Here is an 11,544-nt window from a genome sequence, read left to right on the forward strand (position 1 = left end):
CCATAACACTGAGGAAGTTGAGGGACGTTCTGGACCAGGTAGGTGGTATGCGCTGACGGCAGGGCTGCAAAGGACAAGCTCAGCAAATGGGCAGAATGCCGGTCTGGAGGCTGCAGGAAAGGCAAAATGGTTTCTCACGGTTGGCAAAGAAATATGTCTAGGACGGACTCCATCCCTCCAGTGTCTAACACGGTGAAGGACTGCATACTTGCTAAATGTTTCACTGTTGGTTTTCAAATGAAGGATAAATTAGTAATTCCAACTGCAACAATTAAAATTTCAAGAGATAATAATGCCCAATTGTATTTTTTTTATTAAAACAATGACTCACTTGTTGTGTTATGAGGTTTAATTTTGCTGGTACTGGCAAAAATCTTCCTACTAAAGTAGTCATTGGTTTAGGGACATCTGTAAGGAAGATAATTAAAATTAATTGATAGCATATATTGTTCCTTTCCCACTTATACCTGGAAGAAAGTACAAAACTAAAAATGTATTATGGATTTATCACATGCAAAGTTATTGAAACTTATCTTGATCCTAGCTATGTTTTTAATTCTATAAAACCTTTCAGGTCAGTATATTTTATTAATACTTACTTTTTTTTTTTTTTTTTTTGTCATAAAGCTACTTGACCTGAGCCTCCAGGGATAGTCTACTATGCTAAAAATTGCTGTTAGTGCCCAGGTTCCCAAACTGTGTCAAGGTACTCAGTGGTGCCACAGCAAACTAATTTTTTTAGAAATGGGTCTTGCTATGTTGACCAGGCTGGCCTTGAACTCCTGGGCTCAAGCCATTCTCCCACCTCAGCCTCCCAAGTAGCAGTGACTACAGGCTTGTAGTGGGTACCTGGCTGTTTTATATTTTCAAAGAAAACTCAGTGACATCTGTTGGATACCACATGAACTTCTTTCAATTAATGTGTATTCTTTTTTTTGAATGGTTACTAAGTTGTTAGGATATAAATACTTATTAAGCTATCCAAACAAAACTACTTAATACTGGAACTGATACGCATTTCTTTGGCCTGTGAGTGTCATGAAAACCATTCTTGAGACACCAAGGGTGCTCCTTGGTGAACCTCCATGCTCATGAGTCTAGGCAGAGAGAGAAATGTGTCTTACTCTCCTACAGCACCCACCAGCTGACCATGTGTCCTTCTCTGCATTTATGCAACCTTTGAGTGAGGAAACCTAGATTTAGGCAACAAGACACATTTATGTATGGTGATGTCTAGTATGTACAGAGCATAACAAAGGAGACTAGGGGTATGATTACGTGACGAGGAAACCGAATTGAAAAACATTGTATAAACCCTCTCCTTCTGAGCATCTTAAGGCACTAGGATTTGGTATGTGCCAGGAGGAAACAAAGTAGAGAAGAACATCTCCCTGCCCACAGAGATCACAGACGCAACACTGACCTACAGGGAACGGAACTATAAAATCCATGGCTGGTCTGTAGCAAAGGCCAAAGCCCCAACTCCAGCTTCTTCAAAGCGGAAAAGCAAATGTAAATGTAAATTGAATATATTTTCTCTGTCCCTGGATAAGGAGACGATCAGGATGGAGTGGCGAGATAAGGAGTCACAGGTTGTCTTTTGGCCCTGGACTCCAAAGGTCAATAAAACTACATCTGGATTTAATATTGGTTTTAAATTTTTGGCAATGTCAGCGAGTCATCTGATAATGAAATATTCTGGTTAACTCAAGATCTAGAGTAATGTGATTATGTACAGTCCACACAGACATGCCCAGTTTTCAAAAATCAGTATCTAACTTTTGTTAAACACAATCCTAAAATATGTCATTTAATCTTTCTTCAATCATTCCTAAAGTATTTCAGAATAATCAAGTACTTATAGGTAAAATTTATTATTACTGTGACAGTTTAAAGAAGTTTTTAGTGAATGAATGTCGGATAAAGCATTTGATGGTTATTTTAGAACTCATGGTGATTTAAGCAGAGTGACAGTTCTCTAGTAATAGTGATTGATTACATTAACATGTAGATCATTTACACCACACCTGAACAGTCAACCCGCCAGCCAATCTGGGAAAGGCTAATGTTTCAACCTGGGCACATCTAGGCACATCCACTTGTGGAATTATTATTTTTTTTTTAGACAGAGTCTCACTTTGTTGCTCAGGCTAGAGTGAGTGCCGTGGTGTCAGCCTAGCTCACAGCAACCTCAAACTCCTGGGCTCAAGCAATCCTTCTGCTCAGCCTCCCAAGTAGCTGGGACTATAAGCATGCGCCACCATGCCCAGCTAATTTTTTTCTATATATATTAGTTGGCCAATTAATGTTTTTCTATTTATAGTAGAGACGGGGTCTTGCTCTTGCTCAGGCTGGTTTCGAACTCCTGACCTTGAGCAATCTGCCCACCTCGGCCTCCCAGAGTGCTAGGATTACAGGCGTGAGCCACCGCTACCGGCCCACTTGTGGAATTATTAACAGTGTTGGTGAGGATCACAAAGCTTTCTGCAGCCAGCTGACGTGAAGGAGAGCTATCTAAGAATTTGAGACAGTCAATATAAGGCATATAAATTAGTCTATAAAGATATATTTTATTCTATTCTTACCTCATTAATATGGGCTAAGAGGTTTGCCAAATAGCTTACTTAATAACCTATTTCACTTTTATTCTATATATAAGCCAAACATTACTTACCAACTTACATGATATATGACATAATTGTTTTATTAATTTATTTTGTACCTGACTGTAGATAATTGTTTTGGTCTTGATACTGAGGAACCAAATGAAGTGCTTTTAGTTCTCTTGTGCCAGAATTGTCTATACACAGCATTTGTGTGCCCCCTTTCAACTGACATATCACCTAAAATGAAAAATAATGATCAGATTTGATTTTTAAAAGATAACTCCAATAATATAAATCTAAATAAACTTAAATCTGATAAAAACAGCTTTACTCCAGAATTCAAGTTTTAATGGAAGATGAAAAAATATAGATCTGTTTTCTTACTCTACAGTAATATGCTAAGGGTATCAAAGAGCAAAACATTTCCCAGAAATGTTTCCCAAGATGTGTTCAATGTGAAGTTCCTGCACATGTCTTTCTCCACAGGTATCTTAGGAATCAGGTGACTGTGGGCCAGAGCTTCCTCTGCACTGTCCTCACTCCATGGTCTACACGGCAAGCATGCTGCTCTGCTGACCCTGGCCCATTCAGACCTGGTTAACGCTAAGAAAGACTGTAGCCCCTATTCCCTTTCTGTAACTGGGCACATACCTAGAACGGTCTACACACACTATTAATACATGGGACTTTTAAAATGTCCTTTTATTTTATTTCCTATAAGTACAGTTCAGAAAGGTTAATCCAAGAAATGGAAAATTCTAAAGCCATGTCAATCTTCCTGGGCCAGACTAGCACTGTCAAATCCCCCATATAGAATTTTTTTGTGTGTATGAGATAGGGTCTCGTTCCATTGCCCAGGCTGGAGTATAGTGGCACAATCATAACTCACTGCCACCTCAAACTCATGGCCTCAAGCAATCCTCCCACCTCAGCTCCGAGTAGCTGGGACTACAGGCGCATACCAAACCTGGCTGATTTTTAAATTTTTTGTGCAGATGGGGTTTCACTATGGTGCCCAGGCTGGCCTCAAACTCCTGGCCTTAAGTGATCCTCCCACCTTAGCCTCCCAAAGTGTTGGATTCCAGGCATGAGCCACTGCACCTGGCCCCCCATTTGGATTCTGACCATAAATAAATCCTCAGTGAGCCAGGTGAGTCCATCAGTCAAGCAAAAGCATTGATGGAACTGGCTGTGTGCCTAACTCTGTTCCAGGCCCATGTCATGGATACAAGGGCAAGAGAAGCTATGGTTTCTGCCTGCATATAGCTTCGAATTCCAATGGCAGAACCACAACTACACAAAAGCTGTGGTTTCTGTACTTAAGTTGCTTATAATCTAGGTGGGAAAACCTAAATAAGCATAAAGAACCAATGTTATCAAAATAACACACATAGAACCTACTATGGGCTGGGCACGGTGGCTCACACCTATAATCCTAGCACTCTGGGAGGCCGAGGCGGGCAGATTGCTCAAGGTCAGGAGTTCGAAACCAGCCTGAGCAAGAGCGAGATCCCCGTCTCTACTACAAGTAGAAAAAAATTAATTGGCCAACTAATATATATAGAAAAAATCAGCCGAGCATGGTGGCACATGCCTATAGTCCCAGCTACTCGGGAGGCTGAGGCAGGAGGATTGCTTAAGCCCAGGAGTTTGAGGTTGCTGTGAGCTAGGCTGACGCCACGGGCACCCACTCTAGCCTGGGCAACAAAGCGAGGCTCTTGTCTCAAAAACAAAAAAAAAGAACCTACTATGATAGCAAGGTTCAGACCACTGGGTTAAAACGTCACATCATGGCCGGGCGCAGTGGCTCACGCCTGTAATCCTAGCACTCTGGGAGGCTGAGGCAGGAGGATTGCTCAAGGTCAGGAGTTCGAAACCAGCCTGAGCAAGAGTGAGACCCTGTCTCTACTATAAATAGAAAGAAATTAAGGCCGGGCGCGGTGGCTCACGCCTGTAATCCTAGCTCTCTGGGAGGCCGAGGCGGGCGGATTGCTCGAGGTCGGGAGTTCAAAACCAGCCTGAGCAAGAGCGAGACCCCGTCTCTACTATAAATAGAAAGAAACTAATTGGCCAACTAATATATATAGAAAAAATTAGCCGGGCATGGTGGCGCATGCCTGTAGTCCCAGCTACTTGGGAGGCTGAGACAGAAGGATCGCTTGAGCCCAGGAGTCTGAGGTTGCTGTGAGCTAGGCTGACGCCACGGCACTCACTCTAGCCTAGGCAACAAAGTGAGACTCTGTCTCAAAAAAAAAAAAAAAAAAAAAAAAAAAAAAAAAAGAAATTAATTGGACAACTAATATATATAGAAAAAAAAATTAGCCGGGCATGGTGGCACATGCCTGTAGTCCCAGCTACTTGGGAGCCTGAGGCAGGAGGATTGCTTGAGTCCAGGAGATTGAGTTTGCTGAGCTAGGCTGACACCACAGCATTCAGTCTAGCCTGGGCAACAAAGTGAGACTCTGTCTCAAAACAAACAAACAAAACCGTCACATCACCCTGACATGTGATAAGAAGCTAGTATTGGTGTTCAGCTGGAATTGTATTTGAATGTGATGGATAAAGTTACAGCCACACATACACCCAGAACTGGGGGAGAGGCTCAGAGTGGACTCTCCGAATCTCTATCTGTGGCACACTGCTGGGCCCCACCCACATAGGGGCCTCTGCCCTGCCTTCTGGAGAGTAGGTGAACATCACTCTGCAGCCTAGGGGAACCAGAGACTTGCAATCCTACTGACCTGCTTTGGGGGATCTATAAAAGCTCTCCTCTCAGAATCCGTGGCCCCAACAAGGACCACAGACAGAGAGGCAAGTACTAATACATGCCACAACTAAGCCAAAACTTGTGATGAGCTCATACACCAAACCACAGGTCTGGCCCCAGCTCTGCACTGACTGATGGGACTTGTGCTTACTTTACTTAACAAATACAGCAATGCTCTAATCTTTGTTCGGTTTGCTAAGACTGATAGAAATGAGAATCTTAGATGTGAAATGTGAAAGACTCTAGTTGATGTCTTTTTTTTTGATAGATGAGACAACCAAAAATGCTGATTTCAACAAGTAAACAATGAAAAACAATGACCGAAATAATCTATTGACTTGGTAATGACAGAGGTGCAACATTTAATGTTAATCATACACATTTTCTTTGGCATAATTACCATTGGGTTCAAGTCTTTCTTATAAGAACAACCAGAGGCGTCCTCTGGTTCTTGAGATGATGGGAACTTGCAACAGGACTCCTGAGCAAGAGCATTCTGAAGAGTTGCTTCCTCCGGATTGTTACTTGTAATAGTACCACCTGTTTCCTTTATTTCAACCTAAAAAAAGCAATCATAATTTTAGGGCACACATGGTAGACATTGGCTCTTGCAGTTGCATAATACACAAAATTTAAATCTGAGTTCTGTGTAAAAGTTACATTTTAAAGGAAAGAGCACCCTCATCCTTAATGCCTCTTTTTCCTCACTGGTGCTTCTAAAACTATATTCTCCCTTTGGGGCGACAAATCATCTGACCAGCTCCCCTGGGGACTGAGGAAGACTCTGCGGACCAAACCATTTGTCCATGAGGTGTGGAGATGTGAGTTTGATGCAGTGTTTGTGCTGTTTCAAAAATGTGGTCTAAGCAACTGAGAAGAGCCCCAGTTGGCAGCGTGCCTCTCTTGCTGCTTCACAGCCCCCTAAGCTAATAACCTGCAACGTCACCTGAAATGCTGCCCCTTCACACATTCTTCAAGGATATTCATTAGCTTATAGTAAATGTTCAAGTTAATTGTTTTGTTTTTTCCTTAAGAAGTTCAAAATTAAAAAAAAAAAAAAAGAAGTTCAAAATTCTCGGTGATGTTTTAGTAATGTGTATATAATGTGATTTATCATTTATAATGTATTTATAGTAATATTTATAATTAAGTAGTAGCCCTTTCCTGACTTAATAGTAAGACAACAAGAAACAGTGAGAGTAGGGAGTAACTGCCAGTTTTGTTTTTGAGCTATCTTCTGCAAAAACTGTTAACCCAATGACATACTAGCAAAATTACCAAAAATATGGAGAAATACGATACTACTGAACATCAATGGAATTTAAAAAACTAAAAAATTCTGATAGTTTAAAAAAATTACTATCAGAATTGAGTGTTTCAAAATTAGGACACTTCTTTTTAAAATTTGATAAGAACGTAAGGAAGATTGGGGAACAACCCACACTTTGCATCATTCCTCCCGTCCTCCTCTCGTCCTCCTCCCCCCCACCTTCCCAGGCTGCCTGGGAGAGTACAGGTGAGTCTCCGCAGAGGCCAAGGGGCAGGCCATAAAGTCCTACCTTTAAAAAAGATGGTGATTCTAAGGTAACATTCTTAAGAGCTCACATAAAATCACAGAGCAGGTAACTATCTTTCAAAATGTAGGTATTGACTCAAAGTTGGCGATTGTCTAACCTAATAAAATCAGAGAGGCTCAAATAATAATTACCATGTATGGACAAATTACTTAGCACAGCACACTAGCATCTAGGTATAAATTTTAAAAGAGATAAAGTGTAGCTATATATCAAGTTATAGCTTTATTTAGATATTTTAAATTTTATAGTTATATAGAAAATTTTAAATATTTGAACTACTTACGCACTACAGTAAAATTCCATTTTTACAGAATGCATTTAAATGAAAGTCAATGTGGGGGAACGAATTTCCAGAAAAAGGAAATTAGCAATTACCCTTGATATTAACCATTCTGTTTAAATGGTGAACATGTCCATACTGCGACTTTCTCATGTTATTAATCAGAAAATAGTCCATAAAAATTCACAAAGCCAACCTTCTCTTTTGTCAAACCACCAATCTGTTAAAACTGGGTTACATTAAGAGAATTTTACTGCCTTTAACATTAGCTAATTCCCTTCCCTGTTCTGATTAATGTTCACTAACATGTTGGGCTTGGTAGCAAAGTGGAGTCCCTAACATCCCAAGCCACCCGAAAAAGGTACTGAGGAAGACCTCTGCAGGGAGAAGGCTGCAGGGACCAGATGCCCTGTACTGCTCCTGAGCTAAGGGGAAACTGAGAGGTGGGTGGAGGCCCAGCCCTGCCCCACATGTTCCTTTACACTAAGGAGCATGGTTATGACACAAGAAAAGCAGGAATCCAAGCGCCTGCTGGAGTGGCTTATATGAAGTCAGGCTCCCCCATCTCAATGCTGACTCAAAAAGGTTCCACAAAGGCTTAACCCACTTACTAAAGTGATTTAATGGATGAGTAATCTAGTTTCCCAAACTGGATCCTTTTTGGGAGTACAGCACATATTTTCTTGGGATCCTTTGTTTCCTCTGAAAACCGTTTAGTTTCAGCAAGAACACGGTAGAAATTACCAGTGGTTATACATAGCTAAAGAGGGCCGTTAGCTGAGAGTCAGCAAGAATTTATTTAGCCTCTGATTTATATAACATATGCTTGAAGAACAATCACTAGTTAGCAAAGGGAAGATCTAACTAACATCTTGGTTTCAGGGTTCAGCAAACACAAGCATTAACTCTGAGTCCTTGCTATGAATCACCAGCCTGATAAACGGAAAGGAAAAGCCGCAAGATGCACACAGACCAACTCTCAATCGCACTGCACTTGTTCTCACTGACACTAGCTACTCTTAACATTGTGTAGGGCTTCTTTGCCAAAGCCCAGGGCAGCAACAGAGCCGGAGGCGACCAACTCTCTGACTTTCCCCCCCGTCCTTTGCTGGATGCTGTCTGCACGGTCAGGCCAGGTGTGCACCACCAGCGCGGGGGCCCACTCCCCTGCAGGTGGAAGGGCTTGGCCCGGGGGGGGGGGGGGGGTACTGTGTCACCGGGGCCCACTCCCCTGCAGGTGGAAGGGCTTGGCCCGGGGGTGTGTGTGCTGTGTCACCGGGGCTGCTGCTGGCCCAGGGGACACGCTCGCAGGGGGAAATCTTGGGAGAGCGCGGCGGGTCCCAGGTCTCCGGCAAAGGGGCGCCGGGGGCCTGGGCCTACTTCCCGGGCGCTCTTACTGGAATCACGCGGACGCCGGGGTGGGCGGCTCCTTCCCTGGCCCAGGCGCCCAGGGGCACGACGGCGGGGCCGCGGGGCGGCAGCAGCGAGGACAGGAAGTGGACGTTGTAGGCGGGCGCGGCGGGCAGCGCGGCGTCGTCCAGCGGGTTGAGCTCGGGCAGCCCGGGGTACTCGCCGAGCAGCGGCTCCTCGTCGTCCGCGTCCGCCAGCAGCTCCACCTTGACCTTGCCCTTGCAGTCCGCGCCCAGCGCGGGGCTGAACGCGCGCAGCAGCGGCTCCCGCGGCTCGGCCGCGCTCAGGTACGCGTCCTTCAGCACGTGGAACTCGTCCTCCTCCTGCTTCACCGCCGCCGGCGGCTTCAGCGCCAGGCCTTCGGGCGCGAACGGGCTGTCGGGGCTGAAGAGCTCCGTCACCATCTCGTCCTCGGGGCCGGGCATCCCGCCGAGCAGAGGGGCCTCCTCCATGGCCGCGGCCGCATCGCCCGCGCGCTGCGCAGCGGGATCGGCCGGGCCGCGCACCTGCAGGGCGGGCCAGGTGAGGAGGCGCCCCGCCGCCCCGCCGCCCCGCCGCCCCGCGAGCTGGCTGGGCCCGCCTTCCCCTCCCCGCCCGCAACCCGAGGCCCGGCCGGGGGCTGCGGGGAGACCCGGCGGGGCGCCTCGTCAGGCCGCCTCAGAGGTCCGTACGCACCTAGGCCGCTCGGCTGCCGCGGGCGGAAAGCGGGGCTTGTGTGCGGGCGACCGTTAACGGTTGGGGCGGGGGCGGGGCCAGGGCGCTGGGGGCGGGGCCAGGGCGCTGGGGGCGGGGCCACGCTTCGCGCGGGACGGAACCCGAAGTCCGGCCACTGTGGGGGGCGGGGCGGGCGCTCCATTCCGGGATCAGCTGCTCCAGGCACAGGTGGGGAAACTGAGGCCCCCAACGAGTCTGGGGCGGTGCTAGGTGGGACTCCCTAGTCTTTTGTTCTTGAGACCGGGGTCTCGCTCTGCCGCCCCGGCTAGAGTGCAGTGGCGTCGTCACAGCTCACTGCAGCCTCGAACTCCCGGGCTCAAGGGATCCTCCCGCCTCAGCCTCCCGAGGAGCTGGGACCGCAGGCCCGCGCCACCACGCCTGCCTGGTTCTTCTGTTTTACTGGAGACGGGGGTCTCGCTGTTGCTCAGGCTGGCCTCGAACTCCTGGCCTCAAGCGATCCTTCCGCCTCGGCCTCCGAGAGTGCTAGGATGACAGGCCTGTAATCCTTAAAATAGTTTTTCTGCTCTCAAGACAGAGCCAGGGACAAGGGCTTGCACGTGTGCATTCCCAACCTTGTAGGCACTTCCCAACCTGGGTGCCAGAGCTTGAACGTGTAGCCCACAGGTGTGTGGGGCTGAGGGGACTTGGTCAAAAAAGAAGTAACAGGCCGGGCGTGGTGGCTCACGCCTGTAATCCTAGCACTCCGGGAGGCCGAGGCTGGCGGATTGCTGAAGGTCAGGAGTTCGAAACCAGCCTGAGCAAGAGCGAGACCCCGTCTCTACTATAAATAGAAATATATTAATTGGCCAACTAATATATGGAAAAAATTATCCGGGCATGGTGGCGCATGCCTGTAGTCCCAGCTACTCTGGAGGCTGAGGCAGGAGGATTGCTTAAGCCCAGGAGTTTGAGGTTGCTGTGAGCTAGGCTGACGCCACGGCACTCTAGCCCAGGCAACAGAGACTCTGTCTCCAAAAAAAAAAAAAAAAAAAAAAAAAGAATGTAATGTAATCAAACTGACTGTTGAGATGTCCCTGCCATATGAACGGCCTGAAATATATTCCAGGCAACTAGCTAATTACAAACACACCTTGAAGTTCACGTCTTCACCGTCACAAGCAGAACGGAGCAGCACCGCTTCCTACGTGCCTGTGCCGCGTCCGCATCTGCGGGGCAGGATTCCAGAGCGCAAGGTGTACTGGCCCCGTCAGGGCGAAGATAGGATTGCACAGGCTCTCCTACTAAAACACCTAACTATTACAGGTGAAGCTGGAGCCTCACACTTAAGTGTGCTGTGTAACACTTCAGCCCGCTCTCCGGGTGCCAGAGTCCATGTGTAACAGAAGATCTTACTCCCATTTTGTGGCTGGAATAACCACATCACATTAAACTCAGTGGAGTTCAGGAGCAGGACTGCGAACCCATCTTGGTCTGACCAAATTACAGGGATCTAGGAAGCAGCTAATACATTGATGATTCCAAGTAAAAAATCATGTAGAGCTTGAGTCAATCTGCAAGGATTTTAGTGACCTTTATGGAATAGCATCATGACAGGTGTGCACGGCCAAATGGGTGAGCCACCTCGCTCATCAGAATCAAGCCTGGAAGCTTTGCATTAATACCTGCTGGATATTAGCTGTGTGTGGTCATTCAGGTCTCAGCTCAAACCCATTCTAAACCAGCCTCCCTCTCGCGCCAGCTACCACCCCCTTCCCAATGGTCCTCTGATTTGCCTTGGAACACCTAAGATCTTGCAATGGGTCAGCTTGGTTCTCTCCTTCCTCAAGCTCCCCGAGCCAGAACCCGGTGGGGTCACTGCTGTATTCCCAGTGCCTAGAACTAGGGCTTAAGAAATCAGCTGATCTCCCTGTCTTGTGTGGAAGAAAGTTAAAATGAAAAAAGAATTAGTAAATTTAATAAATTTATACAAAAAAAGCTGAAAAAATGGAATTTATACAATTATTTAACAGATGTTTGCTAAGTACCTACTATGTGTCAGGCACTGTTCTGGGCACTGGGGCTACTCAGCTTTTCTTGCCAGTCCAGTGCAGGGACCTCATGACACCCACTCTACTACCTGCCCCAAGGCCTTTTTTTTGCATCTCTCTCACTTTTGTCCCAAGTGCCCGAGCTTGGTTCCTGATGTATAATCCCCTTTATTAATGTAACAAAAGAGACAGAAGCAAATAC

General features: G+C 46.5%; 1 protein-coding gene across 2 annotated transcripts in view; it reads right to left on the reverse strand.

The window, feature by feature from the left end:
- Positions 1–9,386, reverse strand: part of TESMIN (testis expressed metallothionein like protein) — a 42,874-nt gene extending 33,488 nt beyond the window's left edge. For both annotated transcript variants that reach the window (XM_076001710.1, XM_076001711.1), the window contains exons 1-5: positions 9,316–9,386; positions 8,628–9,146; positions 5,774–5,932; positions 2,723–2,843; positions 332–408 (exon numbers count right to left, since the gene is read on the reverse strand). In XM_076001710.1, the coding sequence (XP_075857825.1) occupies positions 332–408; positions 2,723–2,843; positions 5,774–5,932; positions 8,628–9,092 (822 nt within the window). In that variant the 5' untranslated portion in view covers positions 9,093–9,146; positions 9,316–9,386. The remainder of the gene's footprint in view (positions 1–331; positions 409–2,722; positions 2,844–5,773; positions 5,933–8,627; positions 9,147–9,315) is intronic.
- Between the last annotated feature and the right edge of the window lie 2,158 nt (positions 9,387–11,544).

Source organism: Microcebus murinus, chromosome 4 (genome assembly GCF_040939455.1).
Source record: "Microcebus murinus isolate Inina chromosome 4, M.murinus_Inina_mat1.0, whole genome shotgun sequence".
Taxonomy (NCBI): domain Eukaryota; kingdom Metazoa; phylum Chordata; class Mammalia; order Primates; family Cheirogaleidae; genus Microcebus; species Microcebus murinus.